Source organism: Zosterops lateralis, assembly GCF_965231275.1.
Source record: "Zosterops lateralis genome assembly, chromosome: 4".
Classification (NCBI taxonomy): Eukaryota; Metazoa; Chordata; class Aves; order Passeriformes; family Zosteropidae; genus Zosterops; species Zosterops lateralis.
Genome location: NC_139765.1, coordinates 24640790 through 24666278, shown reverse-complemented (window position 1 = coordinate 24666278; position 25489 = coordinate 24640790). Strand labels below are relative to the sequence as shown.

The 25489-nt window shown below is 46.9% G+C and overlaps 1 protein-coding gene across 5 annotated transcripts; it reads right to left on the bottom strand.

Moving 5' to 3' along the window:
- Positions 1 to 20707, bottom strand: L3MBTL2 (L3MBTL histone methyl-lysine binding protein 2). Of its 5 annotated transcripts, none has more exons than XM_083859223.1 (17): positions 20539 to 20707; positions 18847 to 19114; positions 18511 to 18644; positions 17695 to 17818; positions 16678 to 16757; positions 15295 to 15412; positions 14831 to 14965; positions 14068 to 14156; positions 12278 to 12509; positions 11453 to 11577; positions 10770 to 10874; positions 9502 to 9649; positions 8618 to 8700; positions 6715 to 6949; positions 5892 to 5957; positions 4845 to 4967; positions 1 to 4029 (listed from the first exon to the last, which is right to left on the bottom strand). In XM_083859223.1, exons 1-17 carry the CDS (start codon positions 20587 to 20589, stop codon positions 3920 to 3922), a joined length of 2226 nt encoding a protein of 741 aa, XP_083715349.1. In that variant the 5' UTR covers positions 20590 to 20707; the 3' UTR covers positions 1 to 3919. The 5 variants fall into 5 exon arrangements, with proteins under 5 accessions (XP_083715349.1, XP_083715351.1, XP_083715350.1 ...); XM_083859225.1 differs by having other exon boundaries at positions 11453 to 11532; XM_083859224.1 differs by having other exon boundaries at positions 17704 to 17818.
- Positions 20708 to 25489: the final 4782 nt, after the last annotated feature.

The window sequence follows — 25489 nt, the reverse complement described above, 5'->3', positions numbered from 1 at the left end:
TTATTTCCTGCAGAATTCGGTCAGTGATCCATAAATGATTCTGTGATAAGCAATGTGCTCAACCTATTCCCCATGACTGCATAGGTTGAGACCCCAGGCCCCAGAAATTTGCCTAAATTGAAAAGGCTTAAAAAGATAATTTTGCAGATAAAGATCTGTTTTGACTAACTCTGGATTTTGGTGGCCTAGAAAGCAATACACAAGCCTAGGGCCTCTTCCTGAAGTTGGTCACAGGGCTTTAGGGTACAGAATGTAGATCAAATTTATAGTACATCTGTTAAAAAAATTAAAAACTCAAACCATGCTCAAAGTCCTCTGCAGTTCTGGGTTCAAAGGTAAGAAATGACAGAAGCAGACACATAGTGCAGATGAACATCTGGTTTTGAGGCTGGTGCCATGGAGAAGGTTTTGGCTTTTGTGACAGTGGTGTATGCTTTAATGATTGTAACATATTAGAGTAGGTGTGCTTTAACGACTGTAACATGTTAGATGGATGGGATCCAGCTGTCTATAAAGTGTAAAAACTCTTGGCAGCAGCCTGCCTAATTTGATGAGATGGGCTTTAAACCAAAGAACTCGGTGGCGGTGAGGTCCAATGTCCCATGGCTTCCTCTGGGGAGTAGATCATACCAATTAGAGCAGTGAAAGATGTTCCTTGATTGTCCCTCAAGGTGAGCATCAAAGAGCTACCACTGAAAGTGTTTATGGTTGTGGTGAATCCTCCTAAACTTCTTCTTGGGTAATCTAATTGCTTGATTAAACCAGATGTGAGGGGGACAATTTCAGGTTCTTCCCTGGCAAGCTGTGGGATGGTAGGAAAAGGCTAGAAAGACAAGGTCCCTCTGCAGGTGACTTGAAAAGGTAGCAGACACAGGGGAGCACACTTACAGAGGTGAGTCTTACAGAGGTGAGCCACGGTCTCCTGGGGTAACAGAAGCCAACAGGGATGCTAGCAGGGAAATATCTCAAAGGAATTAAGGGGTGTTCCTCTAGGAAGATGACACAGCCAACAGCCTGGCCAAGATGCTTTTACACCAAAGGACACAGCACGGGCAACAAACCAAAGGAGGGGCTGGACGCCATGATGCTGAAGTTATTACTTTGTTGCCATTACTGAAACTTGATGGGACAAATTTTGTGATTGGAGTGTGACTACCAATGGCTATGAGCTGTTCAGAAGAGACAGAAAGGAGGGAGAGGTGCAGGGGTTGCTCTCTACATCAAGAGGTGCAGTGAGTGTGAAGAGCTGTCTCTGGAGAACAGCCATGAGCAGGCTGAAAGACTGGGTAAAAATAAATCAGACACTGAGGCAACAAAAGGAACCTGGCAGCTGAGATCTGCTACAGCTGCCTGACCACGGGGAGCCTATTGACAAAGCCTTTTTGCCCCAGTTACAGAAGGCATTGTGCTCACACACTCCAGTCCTGTTGGGGGACTTCAGCCACCTTGACATCTACTGGGAAAGCACCAAGGCAAGCTGCAGGCAATCCAGGGCACTTCCTGCAGTGCATGGAGGATAGCTTCTTGAGCCAGGTGGACTACTATAAAGCTTTTGACACAGTGCCCCACAACTATTCCTTCCAAACTGGAGTGATGGATTCCATGGGTGGACTGTTTGGTGGATTAAGAATTGGTTGGATGGTTGCCTTCAGAGGGTAGTGGTCAACAGGTCAGAGACCAGTGGGCATCAGTGACCAGTGTGTCCCTCAGGGGTCTGTATTGGGACCAGTGTTATTAAATGTCTTCATTAATGACACAGATGAAGGGATCAAGCGCACCCTCAGAAAGTTTGCAGGTAGCACCAAGCTGAGTGGTGCTCTTAACTCATCTGAAGGAGGGCATGCCAGCCATAGGGATTTGAACAGACTCAAAAGTGGACACATGGGTGTTGAAGAGGATGAAAGTTTAACAGGAAAGTTTTACAGAAATGAATGCTTAGCAGAAGGCTCTTTAAAAATGAAAGATAGTTTTGACATAGAAGAATAAAAGAAGCTTCAAGCTAGAAACTGCTGAAGTAGCAGCTACTAGATAACCTAAGGAAGCAAAGGTAAAGTCAAGCTGAAAGGAGGTTTTTTGGCTAGAGCAAAGGTATGTTTGACCCCAAACAAAGAAAGATGTTTTAACCAAGTAAAGACAATTCCCAAGAAAAGCAGGAGATACCACAGGTAAACAGACATGCTGATGTAGTGAGTAGAGAAAAGATTTAGGAATTTTCCACTGCAAGAAAACAGAAAAACAACTTTAAGTTTAAACTGTAACATACTAACTTTTGTGATTGGGTAGTACTAACTATTGTATGGTAATGATAATAGCTAGGATAGGTTAGAAGGTATGGTAAAAGTATTGTGTATGATGCTGATTGGTTGTATGTATTAAGATGCTCTGTAAAGAAAAATACATAATGCATTGTAACGAGAACTAAGGGGCTTCAGGCTCACCTATAAGCAGTAGCTGACAGCTTTTAGGCTTGGCTCTGGCACCCATGACCCAGGAGTGCTGTTATGCCATCTATGCAATAAACAGCATTTGAAAGAGCTGCCTGTTGTCCCTACATCCTTCTGAGACCACACCATCTTCTACGTATAGGAATCTCAGGAGGTTTAACAAGACCAAGTGCAAGGTGCTGTACCTGGGTTGGGGGAACCCCCAGTACCAACACAAGCTGGGGAATGAAGGGATCAATAGCAGTCCTGCCAAGGACTTGGGGATACAGGTGGATGAGAGGCTGGACATGACCCAGCAATGTGCACTCACAGCCTAGAAAGCCAATCAAGCATCAAAAGATGAGTGAAAGCATCAAAAGCAGCATGGCCAGCAGAATGAGAGAGGGGATTCTTCCCCATTTCTCTGGTGAGACCCTACTTGCAGTGCTGCATCCAGATCTGGGGTCCTCTGCACAAAAAGGACATAGACCTGTTGGAGCAAGACCAGAGGAGGCCACCAAAATGATTAAAGGGATGGAGCACCTCTCCTATGAGGAAATGCTGACAGAACTGGGATCATTCAGTCTGGAAAAGACAAAGCTTCAAAATAACCTAAGTGCAGTCTTCTGACACATGAAGGGAACATACAGGCAAGATGGGACAAGACCATTTAGAAGAGCATGTAGTGACAGTACAAGGAGGAATGGGTTCAAACTGAAAGACAGTAGTTTTAGATTATGTATTAGGAAAAAAATCTTTACTGTGAGGGTGGTGAGGCACTGGAACAGGTTGCCCAGGGAAGTCATGGATGCCTCATCCCTGGAAGTGCTCAAGGTTGGATGGGGCTCTGGGCAACTTGGTCTAGTGGAAGGTGTCCCTGCCCACAGCAGGGTATTGAAACTAGATGAGGATCTTGAGATCTTCAAGGTCCTCTTCCAACCCAAACCATTCTATGGTTCTATGAAAAAAGGTCTCACTTCTTCAGCAGGCATCATTATCTCTTTTTGTTTCTTCACCTCTTTCCACTCTTCCTGTCCTGATTTTCTTGGGGTTCACAGCACTTAGACCAGAGAGCACAGCACCAAAGTCCTACAGGGGCAGCTCCTTTCCTGATATGTCCTGCACTCATCATGTTGGACAGCAGCTTGTCACCTTCAGCCACAGCCAAGAACCCAAACTAGCCTTTTGTGCTCTGGCAGCCTCTCCCTGTTTTGAGCTCCTGCTCCAAAAGGTGCCTTCAAAATCAGGCATGCACAACCACAGCAGCAACCTTGGTCATGCTCCTCAGCATGACTGCAGTCTTTCTGCTTTTACCCAGGGCTTAATATTACAAGTCTGGGGGAAATTTTCTTGCACACCAAGAAAGCAGAGTTAATGATACTGCAGGGTCATCTGCTTTAAAAAAGGTTCTTTTGGTCCTCTGTTTCCCTTTACCAGGATTTTCTCTAAAGAGCCAAAAGATGAAGCTGCTGTGGGCATCTGGGGAATGCTCCAGATCAGTCTGTGTCCTCCTGCTTTATGCTGCTGATGGGAACAGGAAGCTCTGACTCTCCAAATTCTGCATCTGAAGGGTCAATGGTTTCTTCTTTCACCTGCACAGCAATGACTAGCAAGAGAAAGACAGAGAGAAGGAAAAATAAGTAAATAAAATCAACCCATGTTGACTTGTATTACCTGCAGCACCACCAAACCAGCTCTGTCCATGCAGATATTCAAAATGCCTCAGGCCCTGGGGCCAGCCCACTTCCTGAGGGTCCCTCACCACAGGCAGCCCTGTCATGCCACTGCAAATCTATTCATGGTCATAGCAGCAGTCAGGGTGGGCCTAAACCCTGGCAGCATTCAGCTGCTGGCTCCCAAGAACAACTCTTAAGGGAAAAAAAGATGGTGTGGTCCATTTGCAATCTGCCTGGGGAACTTAAATAAACAGGAGGGACCTTCATGACTCTTCAATCCCACTGTGCACAAGGCACCTACCCTTCTTCCCCCTTCCCACTAGGGTTGACAGGTGACCTGGCTGCTCTTCTGGTCACCACAGCATGAGAGGCTCTGTTCACATGCTGCAACAGCCCTCATGGGGATTGGGATATGACAGCCACCTCTGACATACTCACTTTGTCTCTCCTCCCTGACCTCACACAACCAGACTGCTCAGAAGGGCAGACAGGCCCCCAGCAGGCATTAGCAGCATTAAAATATTGAGCAGTCCTGGTCCCATCAAACCTTGTCGGGAGGCAAACATTTCTAGGGAAAGCAAGCAAATGCTTTCTTCTACTCTCTGGAGAGTCTCCAGAGGAGTAAGGAAGGACATTTGACATGCTGCTGCCTTTTCCTGCCTGGGGGTGCCCATGACTTAGTGGCCAAGAAGGTGTACGGGGAGAGGTGGATGTGGCTGCAGGGTAGAGTAACCCATTCCCTTACTCTCATCGGGTGCTGGCTCTGGCAAAGTCTGGCTGGCAGCTTTTGCTTCTCGTTTTGAATTCGTGGCAGAAGGCTTCTTGACAGTCTGCTTGACACTGCGGGTTTTGGCAGGTAACTTTTTTCCTTAACAAAGAGATAACAGAGTATGAGCAAAAGTGTTTTTCTTCCTCTGGAAAATCAGCAACCCTGCTCCTCTGAGAAACCACAGGCCAGGGACCAGCACAGCTGAATAGAAAGCTACATGGTCATTAGCTGCCAAATGGTTATGAAACAGAAATGGCCTACTGGAGAAAAATTCTATAGTCATCATCTCAAAATATGCTCCTTCACGTTCCCCTTCAATAAAGGCAAGGCACTTCAGCATGTGTTTAACTTCCAAGAAGTAGGTCCTCTTGGAATCAGTGTGGTGTCAGCTTTGCTTACCTGTCTGGGTCTAGTCCTAGGGAATGAGCATATTCACTGCAAGGTGCAGACATTGTAATCATAATGTTCTGTTTTTTAGCGGACCTTTTTATTTATGCTGAAAATCTTTATACTCTTTAGATGTCCTTTCCTCTCCACCCCCCAGGAAGGAATTTCTTGTCTGTCTACACGATTTGCCACAGCTACTGCAACAATGACAACAACAATGACAAGATGAAACAAAATGGTTTCTACTGGAGTCTTCAGCCATCTTAAGGCCTTCTTTTCCTCAGCACAAAGCAGGGTTGCTCTCCAGCTACCCTCCAACTGCAGCAAACATCTCCCTCCAACCATGGACACAGTAGGGAAAGCAGCACAACCTCACACCTGGAAACAAATGCCATATATACCTCAGCCAACAGAAAACAGACTGCAAAACAGATCCTTCCCACACACAGCTCTCTGCTCTTTAGGCAACAGGGCAGGTAAGAAGAATAAAGCTGTGTTGGCAGACCCAGAGCCGACTGAGGGCATCCACAGCAAGACAAGGCCTCTCTCTCCTGCTCTGATGGGACATGGATAGGGTTCCTCTAACTGGGCCCAGCCTGCGAGCCAGCGGGAGGGCACTAATCAAACATCACTCACTCTTCTTTCCATAGGGTTTCTTCTTCTTCTTGGGCACCTCCTTGGCCTTCGCTGGAGTTGTGGGCTCTGTCATGGAGACGAGAGGGAAACGAAAGCCAAGTCCCATAACCAGTAGGTAACTGGGATGAAGTGACATAAGCGAGAAACAGATATACCCGTCCCCCCAAGCCAAAGCCCTCTTCCCAAGCCAACCAGCTGAGGGGAAAGCAAGGCGCTCTAGTGCAGTTGTTGTCTGTCCTTCCAGGTGAGGGCCCAGAACAGCAGGCTGGGGCAGCACAGGGGAGAGAGGCCCAGTACAGACTTGGTAGGGGCAGTAAAGAAACAAGATTCGTAGTTTGGGACAAGATGGAAAACATCTACAAAGGTGAGGCAGTGGCCTCCCTGCAACAAGGGAAGGAACAAACTCTTGAGAGGATGCTCTTACCTTTTACAGACAGAGTCAGAGAGTTGATAAGAAAAGGGAGCATAGGGCAAGCTCCTGCTGCTATCTGGCTAAGGTTATAGATATACTTAATAAAAGGGAGCTGTGCAGAGATAGGACCACCTGGAATTCTACCCAATTTCCTCGGGAGCAATTAATTCTCTGTTGGTGTGGGGTAACAGAGCCAATCTCAAAACTCAAGCTGTTTTTTCCCCATTAGGCTCCTCCCTCTGCCAGCTACTAGAACGTGGCAACAGAGGAAGATTTATGGTAGCCAGTGCAAATCAAGGAGGCCAATTGTGTCTCCCTACTAGGTCCAAAACTCAAAGGAGCCACTCACAGAACAGGAGGAAGGAAATCTTTATCTCTAGCACTAGAAACCACAGTAAAATCTTCACTCACCTGGAACCACTGGTGGCTGAAGCTGGTAGCCTGTCAGCTCACACCACCCCACAGGATAAATATCTGGAGACTCGCAGTCCACCCACTGGTCATACTCATTGTCCCAGCCATCAAAATGGATGCTAAGGAGACGCTGGACTACACGCTTCACCGTGGCCACACAGATGAGCCGAGGTTCCATCAGGTCCACTGCCTCTACCTTCATGCCTGCCTTGAAGCCATGATTTGGACAGTCCTGGGTGCACAAAAACTGAAAATATGAAAAAAGAAAATCCAAGGCCATTGCATTCAGTCCAAACCTCTATCTGGCCAACACTACTCTCACACAGACTGGCCTCCAGCCTAAAGCAAGCAGACTGACAACAAGCCCATAGATCCAAAAACAGATCCAAGGCCAGCTGTGTCCTTAATCAATCTCAGCTCAAGAAGCAAGATCCTGATGTGGGGGGAGCAGCAGATCAGGAACACACAGTCAAACAATTACCTAGCATACTCCTGGGAAATCAGAAAGACTAGCATAGGCCCAGGTGCTGCAGCAGTTTGGTGGATGCAGCTTGTAATTTCTGTGATGCAGCTCCCACCCTCCACCCAACATGCCAGCCACACATCCACAGGCAATGAGCAATGCAGAGCCCACAGGAGCCTGGAGCTCACAGAAACACTAGAGAATCACAGGTGACACTCACAGGGACCCACAAAGGCAAGACACTGATGTCCCAACTTGGAGCACATGTACTCCTGGGCCTTGGAGCTCTCCTGTCAGCCCAGTAGAAACTACATATATTGCATATACTGCATATTGTTTATCCTAACTTCAGGAAGGCTTTTGACACTGTCTGCCATAAGAACCTCTTAGAGAAGATGATTGAACTATACAGGCTGCGTGCAGAGACAGCAAGATAGACTGAAAACTGGCTGAGTGACTGGGCCCAGAGGATGGTTATTTGTGGCAGGAAGACTAGTTGGAGACTAGTAATTAGCAGTGTACCCCAAGGGTCAAAACTGGATCTAACCCTATTCAACATCTTCACTAATTATCTGGATGACATGTATGTCAGAGTGTCATGTCAAAGCAAGCAAGCTTGCTTGTGGTAGAAAACTGGTAGAAAAGACAGAATATAATAGATAGTTGTGCTGCCCTCCAGAGGCACCTTGAAAATCTGGATAAATGGTACCTGTGAAGGAAGACCCCCAGGAACCAGCACAAGCTGGGGACTGACTGAAAAACAGTGTGGTAGAAAAGGGCCTGGGAATCCCAGTGGACACAAAGTTGAACATGGGCCAGGGATGTGCCCTTGGGGCAAAGAAAGCTAATGGTAACCTGTTCTCAGCATATCAGTGAGAGTGATCCTTCCCCTGTGCTTGGCACTGATGAGGCTATACCTGAATTGTACCCTGGTACAAGACAGATGTGGACACATTGGAGAGAGTCCAGCAAATGGCCAGGAAGATGATGAGGGAACTGGAGCCTCTTTTGTATGAGAGAGTTGTGACTGTTCATCCTGGAGAAGAAAAGGCTCAGGGGTACCTTATTTATGTATATAAATGCCTAAAATGAGGGTGCAAAGATGGAGCCAGGTTCCTCTCAGTGGTGCCCAGTGCCTGGACCAGAGTTAACAGGCACAAACTGAAACGCAGGAGTTTCCCTGTGAAAGTTAACATCAGGAGACATGTTCTACCATGAGTGCCAATGAGCACTGACACAGGTTGTCCACACGGTTGTGGAGTCTCCATCCATCTGGACATGGTCCTGAGCAACCTGCTACAGGTGACTCTGCTGTAGCAGGGGTGTTGGACAAGAAGTCACTTCCATCTCAGTGATCTTGTGACAGCCAGAGCTCTTGCACTGCTCCTTGCTTACTCCCTGCATCCTTATGCATCGTTTCTTCCTGGCAGCACTCACTGTATTAAAGAGCCGTGATGGAGCAGGTCTTGATTTGGTCTCTTCCAGGTAACGTTCCCAGCTGAATGTCTCTGCATCATGCCCTGCAGAAGGAAAAAACTCTAAGAGGTAAAAAAGCAGTCACTGGGTAGACCAGGCAGAGTAGGCAGGAAGGAGGCATAGCAACTGGTTGCAGAGCAGGTCAATGAACCAGCACATACAGCCTGATCTGGGACATGAACTTAGTGCATGGATTCCATGAGAGTCCAGCAGTCCTCTCCAGCAAGCAAATATGGAAAAGTGCAAGTTGCAGCTCTGAACATCTGTGTCAGCCATAGACCCACACCACAGAGAAAGTGGAGGACCAGCAACAAATAGGAAGTAGTATGTTCAAAACACACCACTAAGGCCAATCTTTCTTTCTCCCAGCAGTAGGAACATTAAAGGAAGATGGAACAACACTGTACAAAAATGCTGAAACACAGAAATTCAGAGCAGGCCTTTTTGGTATGGCTAGATGAAGTAGCAAAAACACTCTCTTAGGAGTTTGAAGAAATATTCATGTCAGATCTATTAATAGAGAAAAAAATAGAGATTACTCTGGATACTTAAATACTGACTCCTGCAGCAATGGCTCTACTTATCTCTTCCTACCCTCCTTGTCCTTTAAAAGCTTTTATTCTGTTCAGTCTGGGGATCATACACCTCTCCCACTGCCAGGAGCTAACCAAGAGCTGGTATATAGGCAGAGCTCAAACAGCCTGGCTCTCTGAACTAGCCCTGTCTCCCTGAAAAACAGGTAGATTGGGACCTTGTTTTGATTCATCTGAACCTGACCCCTCTTAGAAACACACCATCAGATTCTGTATGCAGGCTTGTACCACAGGGCAGAGTCCAAATCTTACCTTTTGGAGGGGTCAGTTCGATGCTGTTCCTCTTACAGAAGTTGACAGGGAAGATGGCATGTGAGGAGGCGTGATAGCAGAACCAGTCAGAGCCATCTTCAGACGTTGCTCCATCAATGCTGATCATGAGATACCCATCCAAGAGAACCTGAGATGGGAGTGAAGGCATGAGTGTAGAGCCCTACTTGCTCTAAAGCCTCTCCTCCTTGCAAAAGATTCTCTTAAGAGAGTCCCCACATATCAATCACAATTGCCACTAGATAGTAAAATGCAATGTTATATGCCCCAAGCTCCTCCTAATATGTTAGTCAACGCAAGCTAATCCCCAAAGCAGCCATTTCTGCAGGACCAGGACCAACACTAAGAGCCTTGTGAAGGGACCATATAAAAAGCCTTAAATGGTCAGGAGCTCTATTCTCTCCCAGAAACACTTTATTGGCAGCCCAAAAACCTTCTACACCAGCCAGATCATGAATTTGCTACTGGGTAGAAGGGAAGGAGCACCACCCTTGGATTTGCTACTTTGTTCAGCAAGGAGACTGGTCCCATCCTGTCACTATCTGGTAACTGGTGCCTACCAAAGACAATAGGCAATAGGGATGCCTATCCCAAACTCTTCCATTTCCAAGCAGTGGCTGAAGAATATTTTACAGACACAAATAGCTCTCCTAGCATCTCACTGCCAAACTCCAAGTGTCAAAGTCCTCAGCTTGGGTTCTTGAGGAAGAAGGAAAAGCCCAGATGGATGCTATACTTTCAACATTCAACACACTTCACCGAGGATACCTGGGCAAGGAATTTATTTCTCAACACTTGCACAAGAGTAGAGCTTACAACCACTTCAAGAGAGAATGAAGCAGATACACCCATTCTCAGCTTCCTTATGCCCTCCATGTGGGCATGGAGGTCACCTCACAACTCTTCCCTTCTTTCCACAGGGCCGTCCATGCACTCTTGGAACTGGAGACCAAATCTTCTCTACTGCATGCCCAAGGGTGGAAAAAGGGTGGTTGCCAGTCACACAAACTGGGCACAGACCAAGCATGCTCACCTTCATACTGTCCGTTTAAGTACACATGGACAACAGCTTGTCAGACCTCTGAGGTAACCCCCCAGTTCCCTCCACACAACAGCTGTCCACCTCTTGACAGCCCTCTCTGCTCCCCTGTGCAAAATCCTACCTGGTCTTATTAATTTGAAAAGACCTGAGGAGAAGCTGCATTATCTCAAGCAAACATAGCAGACCCTCTTAGGCCCACTGAACTTACCTTACAAACAGTGGCCACACAGATGTTGCCCAGATTCAGGGGGTCAATGGCTTCTAGTTTCATGCCTCTCTTAAACCATCCACCTTCAGAATAGACAGCTCGTACCTAAGGGAGACTATGCTATACCATGTGCTGCCAGGGGTATGGGACAGTCCCACCCTGATACCAAGCACAGCAAGTGCAAATAGGATTAGAACTTCTTCACTTGGCTCAGCTTGGGAGGGGAAAGCAAAAGTATTACAAGAAATACAAAGAGGCAGCCACACCAACACTATGTTTGTGTCAGCGACCTCTTGCCGCAGCTCTGGTCAGTCAGAGAGTCAAGCCCAACTGCTGTTCCACAACAAGGCAAGCCTCCTTCTCATCTCAGTCCTTACCAGCATGATCCAGTTCCTTGTCAGAACTGGTCTCTCCCATGCAATCCTCTTCCCTCTCCAACTCAAAGCTCCCTTGCTTGCCCTTCAATTGAGTCCTTCCATCTGTCACTGTCCTTTAAGTCTTTCAGCTTTCCAGTTTGACCTGCTCAGCTTAACAACAGCCTTGACACCCCAAAGATCTTACTGCTCTTAGCTATAAGAAAAACCACCTTCAATAACCCACACAGCAGCATGTATGCCCAAGCAAGGAAGTGCTATCACTGTTTCCCTCTGTGTGACCCCCACAGAAAGGCAGACTTGCCCTACCTTCTTAAACAGATAGGGGACAGCATCACAGTAAATCTTCCGGAAGGTGGGATGGTTTGCCATGTCATTACGTTTTTCTTCTGGGAGGAATGGAAGAAACACAGAGAGGTAAAAACCTGCAGCAACTACAGTAAGAAAACAGACTGGTTATTCATTTTTCTGCAAGAGCTTAGTTGCTATAAATCCCTTTAATATGAGACCATTTAATAAAAAGAACGTGTCAGTCCCTCCAGACTTCTCATATAATGGAGCTGTGAAGAAGGGCTTGCTGAAAAGCAGATGGCTCAGCTTCCTGAGCAGAACTGATAACACCTCTATATGCAGCTATAATCACCAAGGAGAGGCAGCAAGGAATGGTGACACAACCAAAAGGATCAACAGAGCTCAAGTCTTGCTTTTTCCCTTGTCTTTTACTTTGCCAGAGTAAGCTGATCAACAATTCCTCTTGGTAAAATCCAGAAAAACACAATCTGACGGCATCCAGTGTTACAGAAGCCAGCATCAATTTGCTCAAAAAGACTATAAACATCTATCATGTTGCAAAGTCTGCATTCTCACACTGCCTGCTTCAGGTAAGAAACCCTACAGTCCCCTGTTATGACCTGTGACCACAGGGTTTTTATGTATCCAGATAAAAAAAAAAAACAGCAGACACAAAACTAAGCAGACTTCACCTGCTAGGTCATGAGGCAACTGCTTCACTCCCAGCATGTCAAGACTGGTGTCTTGGGTGCAGGCAGTTCCCAGCTGTGGTGGTGCATTTTTGTCTGGCCCAGCGGTAACACCCAGCAAATCCGAAGATGGTTGCAGTGGCCTGATCCTTACCTGTCTTCTTTATGTCGTGGCCCACTCTCCGTGACCAGCCCACAGGATGGATGAGGGGACTCCACATGTGGCACCAGAAGTCATCATCACTGTCACCATCCTCATAGAGGAGTCTCAGTCTGCCCCCAATCACTGTGTCCACCACTGCCATACGTGTCTGTGACACATGGTTCTTATCCACCACCTCGACCCGCATGCCCTGCCGGAATGGGTACTTCATGCTCTCCGCCATCTGGCAATAACCAACAGAGGAAGTGAGATCAACCACAGTTCTCCAAGCACTTCCGACAACAGCTTTCCCCACAGACATGCACCCTGGCACTGCCCAAAACTGACTAGGAATGGATGCATAGGAGTGGGTTCACTGAGGGGCGGGTAGCTGGCAGCCCAGATATGACAGTGTGGTTGGGCACACACACCCTAGGTGTCCCTTCTGTCATGTGGCCTCGTAAGAGCCACCCCACGCCAGCCCAGCAGCCATGCCCAGTCACCACCTTGTGTGAATGTTCCCAGTAAGAACTTCTGTGTGTGCCTTTCTCAGTCACAAAAGAGATCACAAGGGTTTTGAAGCTGCAATTAGAGGTGCAGCTTCTGAAGGAGCAACAGGATTTTCAGTTGACTTCAAAGGAGATCAGGTTTTTATTTTCAGCTCTTTTTTTCTGATCAGAGGTTGAACTACATGATGATCTATCTGCCAACTCCACATCCAAAGCCAGTTACTCTGCAGACTGACCCAAAGGTACATGTACGTGGAGTCACTGGCTGCTTTCTGACTGTTTTTGAGACCTTCAGTTTGCTCATACAGCCTTGTCCTACTCATCCACAAATGCCTACTGGTGTTTATAAAACCCCAGACATTTTAGAACTGTGATCCCAAGATGCTGAGCAGCAACTAGGAAACACAAAATAGACAGCCAAATTAGCCTACACCTGAATCCAGAAGAACTTTTAAGCTCCTTCCACCTCCTGTTTATTAGGTGGGAGTGGAGATGCTGAGGGGAGAAAGACAAAAGCAATGTCTGTTTCCCTCCACCACTTCCCTTCCAGTTACAAGCTGGGCCCAGGAACAAGCAGCTACAAACATGCTCTTTACTTTCTGAGGAGTAACATCAAAGCACCAACTATATCCAGATCTCCACCTCAGTGTCAGAGAAAAACCTACAACCTGTCTTCCTGCCTGCTCTGGGCAGTCTCTGGGACTGTCTTACTTATCTTCCATTTCTGAAGCTCCTAGCCCCAGAAGGCCCTCTTCCCAATAACAAAGTCTAATCTCAGTACAGGCTACACAAAAATAATCACGAGAGCTATAAAGATGTCAATAAATAAAGAAGGCCATGGCACTTAAAGGAAGCCTGTACCCTTCTCACTCCCTGCAGGCTGCTTTCCTACCAACACTGAAGGCAAAGTTTTTTGACTCTCAGAGCTGTTCCCCGGCACTGAAACAGGGCAGGGAAAGGCTAGGTTGGAGCTGCACTGGCTTCTCCCTTCAGCAAAATGCCAAACCTCATCCCCAGTATTTCCCAGCAGACCATGTGACAACAGCTTTTAAAGTCTGCCTGCGACCCAAAGCAGAAACTGTTGTGCTGAGAGGGCATGGAGGTTGTGTCATCCATTACCCACAGCTTCATGACAGGTATCTTAGAAGCATGTGGAAGCACCCACTGCCCCTGCCCTGCCCAGGTTTCAAGGGACACAAAAGCTGTACAGATCAGAACCAGAAGAGATATGTTGAGCACATCTCAACTTCAGCTTTGTTTCCCCCATGCAAAATGACAGCCTCCCACATTTACCTTCATGTGGAAATCCACTGGGATGGTCCTAGCTCCCACCAGTTTTTTCATGAGATAACTTCTCCAGTCAGTATACTTGGCATGGATAGCTACATATGGGTAGGGAAAAAGTCCGTCTTTATGACCAAAATAATTATAGCACCACACCTTTCATCTCTCTGACAGCTCATTAACACTAAAAGGCCTTCTTCACACTGAGATTCTGTACTCTGTTTTGTCAGCTTGCCCCCACATCTGGTTGAAGGGATCACCATTACAGAATGAATTGGACCAAGCAGACATTCAACTCCACTGATTTAGATGAGGAAGTGGTAATAAAACAAAAACACATGAGTGATACCAAGCAAATCTCAGCTTGCCAGAATTCCACTAAAGTGGCAACCCTCTCTGAACTGCTAGCTGTGCAAGGACTGGAGCCACTGTACTTTATCAGAGATGCTGCCCAGGATATAGGACCAAAAAGTTCTCCCAAAGTTCAAGTCCAGCCACCATGTGGGTTAGAAGGAGGAAAAGCCACCTGCATTAGCCCCCACAGGTCTGCAATCAGTTCTGCATGCAGCATCCCCAGATCAATGATAGGGAGATGCAGAGGGAGAAATCCAAGCAGTCTCCAGCTTCCCAAACTTAAACTGCTGCTTGTAACTCGAAGCACAAATAGAGCTATAGTCCTACATGCAGTGGGAGCACCTGCCCCTGGTGCTAGGCATAGACCAGAGCTCCTCCATGCTCAGGCATATGCTAACCCCTCTTGCCCCACACTCACTTTGTGGTGGTACCAGGATTTTGCTGTTGATGGCACACCAGCCAATGGGGTGAATATCCACTGTGCCCAAATTGCACCAGAAGTCATGACCAGCATCATTCTCAAAGCCCTCATATCGCAGAAGGGCCCTGTATCCTGCCAGGACAGAGCAGACAACCAAAGGCATTAGAGGCCAAGAATTTGGCATCACAGGCTTATTACCCACAGCATGGCCTTCAGAGCTCTGCACAGGTTACCAGAGCTTCTCCAGCAACTACTCCTGCAAATTGCCCAGCAACCAGAAGAGGAACCATGTGATGGTTTCCTCTGACTCCTGCACCATGGTATTTCCTGTTCCAAAATCTCTCAGCAGTTGTAAAGCTCCAAAGAGCTGCTGTTTTGCTTGACCAGCTACCCTCAGCTCTCTGAAGCTTCTCTCAGAGTTTAGCTGTGCCCTGCTGCCAAAGAATACCTCAGAGACTTACCTACAACCTGGATGACGGATGCAATCCAGTACACACGGCTGGGGAGCACGGCATCACTGTTCAGCACTTCCACTTTCATACCTTTCACCACATCATCCCACTGATCAAACAGCGGCACCTGAAAGATTGAGGCAGCCATGTTGGGAGAGGAATGTGGGAATGAGAGCAGGGTTAAGGCCCTTCAAGCTTTCAGAGACATGTCTTAGGCAGCCACACTTTCACCTTAGACACAGGCTTGCATGCCTTGCCCCTCCTAGATCTGCCAGCATCTTGAAATACGGTTAAACTGTCCCAAACATCTCACTGGGATGTTCACTGAGGATCTCAAAAGGCAGAATACCATATAGCAATACTTAACTGTTACACTGCCAGATGTCCTATCATTCCAAAGTAGCTGCTGCCATTTCTCTATGGCATAAAAATACCTAACAGTAAAAACAGCATGTCTGCCTGACCTATCCTCAAGAAAAATAAAATGCTGTCAGTATTATCAGACAATAATTCAAAAGGAATATAACAAGTCTTATAAAAATTGGACATGCTGGATGGACGGCTACTGCCTGGCTCACATAAACTGAATTCTTCTCTGCACATGACCCTGGGCTGTTCTCAGTCATACAAACTGCAAAATTAGCTTCCCACTATCATCCCCAGTCAGAACTAATTCTGTTTCCAGTCAGCACTGAGCCATCGCTACTGATGCCTAGAAAACAGAATAGATTTTCCTAACAATGTTAGAGTGAATATAAAAGCAAACCTTTACTTGAAAGCTTTCAGGTACACAATACTGCAAAAATCATATGTGGTATAGTAATTTACAACTTTTATAAGGTTAGTCCATATACTGTCCAGTTAAAACACCAGTTGGTTATGTAAAAATTCTTGGGGTTCTGACCCACTGGAAGCAGTCCAGAGGTTTCTTTTGCCCCACTTGTTCAGATTCCGGTTGGAAAACAGAATGTCCTTGTAGATGGTTCTCTTCTTGGAATAAGACTACACTATTTCTGAATGTGCTTATAAGGTTAGCTTATTGTTCCTAAATATAGGGAAGAAAATTAGGAAAAAATACTGGAAGCTACAGTAATGCTTTAACAATCTACAAAGCTACAAATATATGAAAAACATAAGAACATAAAAACCTAAAAATCTTAGGCGTCACTACCAGCAGTGTTTCTATCAAGTCTCCCTCTGTTTCCTTCCCCCCAAACTCCTGGACCCTTTGTGGGACTCCCATTATCAGCTGCAAGAAACCTCAACTTCTTTCCTTGCATCACCTAGGTCTCAATAACCCCCTGCTCACCACCTGTCACAGGATCACAGAGGGGCCCCATGCATATGACACACCCCACGTGCCCCGGCCATGCACAGCAAAGTAGGACTCACGTGTTTGAAGCAACTGACAGGAGCTGCCTTGTAGCTGTGCTCCTGCAGGTACTTTCCCCAGTCAAAGCCCAGGACGAGTGCTACAAGCAGACATGAGAACAGAAAATCAGATGAGATCACAGAACAGCACAGAGAACAGTTACCTCTGGACTACAGCCTGCAGCCTCCAGGCACTAGGACACACAACACATGGATTATGCATTCCACTGCATTTTCTCTGGTGGGAAGCTAGACCCTATGTGAGTACATGGTCACTAACCCCAACGAGAGGCAAATTATATTATTCATCAATATTTGCTGTCACTTGCTTTTGGAAGAGGGGGAGCAGAAAGGGCAATAATAAGGAGCCAAGACCAGCCCAGGGCTAAAGCACTCCAGGGAGAGTGCATCCTTTCAGAGTTAAGCCACTTCACATCTTTGCCTTTCAGCAGCAACCCTGCAGGGTCATATCAGTAGCACTTGCTTTCCCAGAAGGTGCTGGGAAAATCAGAGATAGTAATTTGAGAGATTAATCCCAGTCACTTCTGGCTACAGCTCTGCTCTAGCAGCAGTCTGCTCAGGGATCTCTACTGCTGCCAGGCCACAGCACTCCCCTTTTCCCTAACACAGTAAGTTGCTGCTCCTTCAGCTGCAGTGACTGGTTATTGCTCAAGTTGATCAGTGAGAGACTTGGAGCAAATATAACTCCCCATGAGCAGTGGGGTAGCGAATGGCTGGAAGAAGCAGGACACCTTTAAGTCACCTGTGCCAGCACAAGTCAGCACCTTGTGGGAATGGGACCACAGAGCTTACACTCAAGTCATACAAAGAGTAAAGATGAGGCTACAATAGAGGATGGGCAGGAAGAGGAAAAAAAGACATGCCCTGTGTTCTGCCAGCCAAGCCAGAGTGATCCACACACATCGTTACAAGGCAGCGTACCAGAGAGGAGGAGGAGGACTGCAGAGCTTACAGCCCTCGTGTCCCCATTTCTGTGACTCCAGCAGGTGCATCTCCTCACACCTCACCTACACTCACCATCCTGACCTGTCAGTGTCCCATCTGCCAGCTGTCCTGTGCCCTGTGAATGGAGGAAGGCCCCAATCTTGGCTGACCAGGATGCCTTGTGCAGAACTTTAGCTTTCTTTGTTGGTGGTTTCCCCTACAAAAGAAGGAACATTAGAAACACTAATGGCACAAGAGACTAAGTCACCCCCTGCAACTGGGTATACATTTCTTCCTTGGGACAATTTTCAGGTTACTACCATATTTATTAATGCTCACAAGAATAAGAAACAGTGTGTCCTTTCTCAGCTTCTAGGGAGTACCACCTTTAAGCTGTCATGCTTTCTCTGGGGACTTCAGGCAGGAGAACAAGCCACTGGGAATGTCAGTCTGATATTTAATTAGAGGGCAACCACCTACCCCTACATACAGGCCCATGCTGCTCCATCCCCAGGAAAGCTCACAAAATTATAGAATGTCCCTGAAAAGCTGGAAGTCTGCCTCCCTAAAGTTCAGGAGCATGACTTTACTCCTTAGCTAACCTATATTCCTCAAGATTGCAAATTCCACCAATGCATGACTACTGCAGCCAGAGCCATTCCAGTCTTGACATCCCCAGTTAATTCACTCACTTTGGTCACCATCAAATCTACTGTTGTGTTCCCTCTGCTACAGCTGTCTGTTCCCTGACTTAAGAGATTATCCTCCATGCATTCCAGGTGTCTCCTACATTACCTACAGCTTGCCATGCTACTCTTTGCAGGTATAGGGCAGTTGAAGTCCTCCAGCACGACAAGAGTCTGTGAGCACAAAGGGGCCTGAAAGCCAGATGGAAAGGTTTTAACTCACCTGCAGTCTGGCCAGGATGCTGGCCTTTTTGGAATTTGAGGAGTAGCTTCTGGAGCAGGAGACGCTGCAGAAACGTTTGGTCTTAGAGAAGAAAGCCTCCCTGGTGCCCACAATCCCACACATTTCACACACAGCTGGAGGAAGGAAGGTCAAAAAGGTGAGCATTTGGCAGAGTCAATGCAAGGACAGAGCTGAGACCAGCTAATTGTCATTATACAGAGCAGATCCCCCACACGGCCCAGAAAATTCAGTCTGAATCCAAAGCTGCTCCCAAAACATCCCCAAGGTGCAGCCACACACCCTCCACTGCCCCTAAACATGTTTCAGGTAGCATACCTGGCTCAGAGCCACTGTCCTCTGTGAGCCGGCCTGTGGATGGCTGGTGCATCAGAGAGGTCGAAAGCTCTCCAGCTTCCCGGTCTGCCACATCGTCATCACTAGACTCCTCCAGACAAGAGCTGCTGTCACTGCCCATGCTGCTGTTGTAGCACGTGAGGCTGTCGTAACCCCCAAAGATGTCCAGTTCGTCATCCTCCTCATTGTCATTGCCTTCCTCCTCCACCCGCTCCAAAGATGAAGTTTTGGGGCAGAAGGCAGACACCAACTACAAAAAGAGCCAGTTTGCTTTAAAATAGATATTTTACACTTCACTGCACAAACAACCTGCTTTTGCTGCTGGAGGAGGCCCTTTTGGGCCAGAGAGTGGCCTCAGGGCGAGCAAAGAGTCCTATACATAACAACCATAACAACCCATAACAACCCCAAAGTCAGGACTCTGAACTCCTTCCCCCAACCAGGTCCCATTACTGGTATTCCACAAGCTGCATTCTGCTTCCCAAGAGGAAAGTGCCACAGGGCCTTAGCTAGATAGAAAACAGCTTGAGGAACATGCAAAAATGCAGGGCAAAGCACTGTTATGCTAATGAAGGACAGATGAGACTGTGTCCTTCCAGGCAATGTTCCTCCCAGCACAGTTGCACAGCACAGCAGTGCAGACACCATGGCAGTGAAGCCAGCACAAACTTTCCAGAACGGAGCACAAGCTGCCACCACAGCTCATAAGACCAGCACAGCCTGAAAGTCAGCAGGGCCAGCTCAGTCCTGGGGACAGTTCATGTCCTCTGGAAACTTCACAGTCCACAGCTGACCTCGGTTCAGAAACTACACCCAACAGGATGGCAGAACGTTTGCTATAGGTTTTTGCCTAAAACCAGATGCCTCCACAGCTAAACATCTTCACTAGCTCTTTGTACTTGCTGCTACAGCAGGAGAGCTGAGACTGAAGAAAGAGCACAGAAAAGCAGTGTGTCTCAGACTAGAAGAATCTTGAACCAGGCTCCAAATAAGCACAAAAGAAGCTGGGAAAAATGTGTTAGCAACTCATGGAGGAGCAGCAAAAAGTCAGCATCAGCAAGGGAAGCGATGGAACAGAAAGGCAGCTTCAAACAAGGCAGGAGGATACAACTGTTCCTCCAAGTGGGCAACAATAAAAGATCGGCAGCAAGCCAATTTAGCACCTTCCAGGGCTCTCTGATTCCTAGCTCCTGGTTATTATTGGAGACATGTGGACAGAAAGATCAGACCTCACTCACTGCTGTCTCCCCGCATCCTCCCTGGCCTTCACACAAAACAGATCCAAGGTTCTCAGGCTGCTCCCTGAACAAAGAGTTGCTTTCCTGCGTATCCAAGCCCTCAGACACCATTCCTGACGTCTGAAAGGTCTGAACTTCTCTAAAAAAGAAATATTTTCACCGCCTACTAGTCCCCGTGTGGGAGCACCTTACACCAGCTCGTAGGACGCGAACATCATAGCATCGTTACTCTTCCACAACAGGTGAATGAAACTTGCAGAAACGTTTCAAGTCCTCAGGGCTACCAAGCAAAGGCAGCATCGCATGGAGCCTCCTCAGGAAGCTGAGGGGGACGCATCCCGGCCCATCCCGCCGGGATTAGACGGCCCCACCGCAGCCCCCAGGAGCAGCCCGGCCCCAAGCGGAGCGCCGTGCCGTGCCGTGCTGCCCCACTCACCTCTCCCCGATCCCGCTCCATCGCTCCCTGGGCGCCACCAGCCCGCCTCATGCGCGTGGAGACCGTCCCCTGTGAGCTGTGCGTCTGATTGGCGAGAGCAGCGGAAAGCAGAGCAAATCAGCGGGGAGCTTGTTCCCGACGCAATGCCCGCGGGGCACGACGGGAGTGGTAGTTTTTTCCCGCGGCCATGGCCCCTCGCGGCGGTCCTGCCCAGGAGCAGGCCGGGCCCCACTGCCGCCTCCCCGGCTCCATTTCTTCTTGTAGTTCGGGATTAGCTCACTCGGTCCCAAAATGGCTTGGATTGGATGGTACTTTAAAGATCATCCAGTTCGAACCCCTGCAGAGGGCAGGGTCGCCTTTCACTAGAGCAGGTTGCTCGGGGCCCCATCCAGCCTGGCCTTAAACACTCCCGGGGACGGGACACGCGCAGTTTCTCTGGCGACCTGTGCCGGTGCCTCACCACTCTCACCGTAAAGATTTTTGTCCTGTATCTAATCTCAGTCTACCCTCTTTCAGTTTAAAACCACTGCCCCGTGTTCTGTCACTATGTGCTCGTATAAAAAGTCCATCTTCCTACTTTTTATAATCCCCCTCCAGGTAGTGGAACACTGCAGTGAGGTCTCTGCACAGCCTTCTCCAGGCTGAACAATCCCAGCACTGCCAGCCTCTCAAGAAGCTTATGTAAAACTAAGTCCCTGGAGGCAGTTCTATTTTCCACCCTACCCCTTTTATTTTGTTACTGCTGTGACTGTGCTGACACTGTAGGAGAAAAACAAACAAACAAACAAACAAACAAACAAACAAACAAACAAACAAACAAACGGCTGTACTGTGCATTCCTAGCCTGTACAGGCTTTGTAGTGAGTGGCTGAACAAATAATGTGTGAAGTGCAACTGTACAGCCTTAACTGCAGGTGGCGGTAAAGCAGCATGGAAAAGGTTAATTCCAAAGGCTTGCCTTACACATAGATTGCTCTTCCAGACAATCCAAAGGCTCTAACATGAGGCTACAGCCTGTTGATCTAAACACAAAGGAGTGTCACTATCCATGTGAAACACACTGAGAATCCAGGGCAGTGGTCACAGCCTAATGACAGAGGGACAGTGGCGGGGAGCTGGCAAAGACAGTGTGCAACTTGATCAGCAGCTTTCCGTAGCATCAGGGATCTTCCACATTCCGGTTTTCCAAACAATCCTCCAGCAATGTTAAAAATAGAAAATTGCTTTAAAATAATATAGTTAATAATGACATAAATCATAATGACTGTTATTCATTGTAAATACTGCTAGACATTGCATGGCATGGCAGACAGCAAAGCTGTTTCCAGAAAAGACACAACACAAAATTAAAGGCTCATTAAGTCTTTCTACTGCAATAATCTTTCATGGAACACATTGTGAGCTATACCTAGTGTGCATGCCCAGCTCTGTTCCCAGAGTGGAATAAGCAGCACTGCTCTCTTAGGTCACATACAGGTTGGCTCAAGGCTTCTTGAAGGCTTAAGTAGAAACAAGTTCTATGTTGACACAGAATAAGCTTAAAGGCAGTCCCTACACCACGGCTGTTCATTTTTCATTGCAGTTCTAAATAAGCCTTTTCAATAAATAATAGCGTTTAAGCAAAATACTTTTAATGTGAATCAAATTCAATTCGATAGAGAAATACTTAATTTCTTTTCAATAATAAAAACTGTTAAGTAACAATAATCAGAATAGTTCTGTAAAGTCTATTCTCTCCTTTTGTAGGGCAAGAACAGCACTGACAATCTCAGGTAACTAAAACCCAACAATTAGATTAGACTTCACTTTTCCCATCTCCTTCCTGACTGCTGTTCTGGGCTTGGTCCGTGTTTTGACATCATCTGCAATATAAATTGTAGAAAGATCAGTTCAAAGGGGTGTTGTCAGGTGCAATGACAGAAGGAATTCCAGCTGCAATGGGAGGGATTATTGCTGCAGGACAGGGGGCCAGGCTATTTCCCCAGACATTCTGCTCCAAGGTGTGCAGCTCTTGTACTTCAGCATGTGCTCTGTTCCTCATTACCACAAATTCCTTGAGGAGCCTCTCACTGGCTCTTTGTGCTTATCTACTGGGCCTGTCCTCTCACCCAAGCTCTGGGATGCAGATCTCATGTTCCAGGTCCCCAGGCTTCATAAATTCATCTGCTGCTTCTCCAAAGCCCCCTTTTTCAGTTTTATACTCTGTTATTTCAAAGAAGTCATGAGAATCCTGGTGTTCCAGGGGCCTTTTTCACTAAGTGGAAGCCATTCAGTTACAGGACTTCCAAATTCTTGTGTGCAGTGGGAAGTGAGACATGGCTTTCATAAGGCCCCTCCTAGCTGACACTGTGAAAAACTGAAAGATACTGGAGGGGTTTAATCTCTGTCATGAGGACTGGGAAGGGAACCATTTTGAAGAAAAGGTATTTATAGACATTTAAGCTTTGGCTATACATTCACAGTACTGTCTTTGAAAAAGGAAAATAGGGTAGATGAGTTTGGAAAACGAACAAGCAAACAGAAGGAATAATGGAAGAAAACATATTCTGCTTAACATTTGGCAGGCTAATTTTACCAAGGTAACTGTAAAAGGAAGAGATGCCTGTCCTGCACTGTGTTAAGAACAGGCAACAGCCTACTTGGAGGTGGGAGATTTGAACAGTTGCTGGTTTCTAGATCTCTCACGTGGGCAGAGGAGCTTGCAGAAAACCCTTGTCAGATCATCCTTAATGTTACACTGATGTTCTTCTGCATTTACAGCCACTTGTCACTGCACACTGTACAAGTTACACTGTACAATAGACATAGTAATTGAACAGTTTGTATAGTGAACAAATAATCAAACCCTGGACCCAACAAGCAACCCAGTTAAGGGCATAAATACTAAATTAGCCTGTCCTTGCTATTTTACTACTGCATTAGATCTGTCAATATATGTCAACACAACTCTACATACAAATACTAATGAAACAGTAAATAGTTTTTGTCCAAATTAAAAAAAACTCAAACAAACAAAAAAACCCAAACCAAACAAAAACCCCAAAAAGCAACTACATCCAGTTCCAAGGCTATCCTTGGAAGGACAGGGAAGGAGTGGGAAGAGTTAACTGCCTACAAGATAAATCTCAGTTTGAAGCACTTATCCCATCCCAGACCCCCAGGAAATCTGACTTTTGAGAGCTGAGCTGTGCTGCCTCTGCAAGCTTTTCAATGAAGACACAGGGCACCACTATGTCCTGCCAGGTCACCTTCCCCAGCAGAAAGGGCAGCCTGCACTACTAAGTCCATCTAACAGCAGAAGATGTTACACCATCCACAAGGCCACATAACATTCAGTTTACCAAGATGGAAATCCCTTTACATATCCTTTCCAAAGTCCCAGCTAAGGCCTCTCTCTCACTGTCTGTGGTGACACAGGAGAATTGGGCCCACCTGACAGAAAAAAAGGCTTGAAATTCTTCAATACAAGCTCAGACTGAGATAACAGCAGGCAAACAAAAGAGCACTAAAAGTGGTGGGTTTTTTTTTTTTTTTTTTTTTTTTTTTTTTTTTTTTTTGTTTTGTTTTGTTTTGTTTTGTTTTGTTTTAAACTCAAGAATTTTGAGTTCTAACTTCTGGTGGCTGTAACTCAGACCATGAATGTGGTTACAAGCCCTGGCAGTGTGGGTGGCAATAAAGCTTTGGTCACCATGACATTGTACTGGGAGCTCATTTCAGTGCCACACTGTTGTGGGACAACACAGAAAATGAAAAGCAAAAGTGAAGAAGGAACAAAAAAATATTAAAGACTTCTTACTTTTTGGGGCAACAGAAGCTCTGCACTTTCAGGCAAAGCAGCAGGGTTAGCAAAAAGCTTTCTTCTGGTAATGACCTTTCAATTCCTGCTATTGCCCTGGAGACTGTGGGGGCATGAGGAGAAGCAAAATACCCACTGCCAGTGTGTGTGGTTGCATTCCACATAGCTCTGTGCTTCCAAGAACCTGCCACCACCCAGCACACCTGGGGAAAAAACACAGTCTGTGCTGTGCCAACTTCACCAGGAGCAAGGAAGGGCTTTAAACATGACTGAGGGAGATGGTGCCAACAGTAATTTCTCCACCCTCCCCAAATCCGCCACACTCCCTACAACAGGGAGACTAGACTGGACCCATGGCTGACTGCCCACCAGCTACCCACACCACCAATCACGGAACAGGTTTCCCTTTCAAACATCCAATATCCCCTGCTGGAGAGTTGAAACCAAGACCCTGTTCTAAGGGAGTGCAACTGAGACAACTTGAGCAAACCATCAGAACATTTCTAAACAAAATGCCAGATCGCAGTCAGGCAGGCAAATGCTGATGCTCATGTCACACCTTGCAAGGCTGACAGAGCAGCTCAGTAGCTCTTCAGCCATGATGCAAGCACAGACACTGCTGCAATCCCTGTGGACAGAGCGTGTTGTGGTTTTACTTTCAGGGGCCAGGCTATGGCACTGTGTCTCAGGCTGGGATCTATGGCACACAATCTGCTTTGACAAGCTGAGGGAAGAAATGGCTCTTTGGGCAAACTGGCAGATACCCCACTGTTGGAAGTAGGAAGGCAGCTGCTGAGAAGGTTTGTAAAAATAAATGTTGCCCAGACAGAGCACCCTGTGGCTAGTCTTCAAATAAAAGCTCATTTTTAGGGTAGGAAGCCTCATCACACACAGGCAGAACTGGTCATTAGGAGCAGACTCTTCTGACTAGTGTTGTCTTTCACTAGAGGACCTGCTCCAGACTGTCCCGAGAGGATGGGCTGGAGTCCTTGAGTTTGGCTTAAACTGGAAACAGCAAAATGACCATACTGGAAACAGGAGGTGGAGTTTCTTGCAGAGAAACTGTGTATCATACACTGGAAAATGCGCTGGGAAAATGAAACAGAAGCTGGAATGGTTGTAATTGTCACATCATCTACCTCAGCCTCGTCATGG

What these genes read in the sequence shown, in the direction of transcription:
- L3MBTL2 (XM_083859223.1), bottom strand. Translation starts at nt 20,589, where the DNA reads ATGAGGCGGGCTGGTGGCGCCCAGGGAGCGATGGAGCGGGATCGGGGA. An exon ending in CAGTGGATTTCCACATGAAG is followed by an intron (nt 12,510 to 14,067) that starts GTAAATGTGGGA and finishes GGTTATTGCCAG; the next exon opens with ATGGCGGAGAGCATGAAGTA. An exon ending in CGAACTGACCCCTCCAAAAG is followed by an intron (nt 8,701 to 9,501) that starts GTAAGATTTGGA and finishes TTCCTTCTGCAG; the next exon opens with GGCATGATGCAGAGACATTC.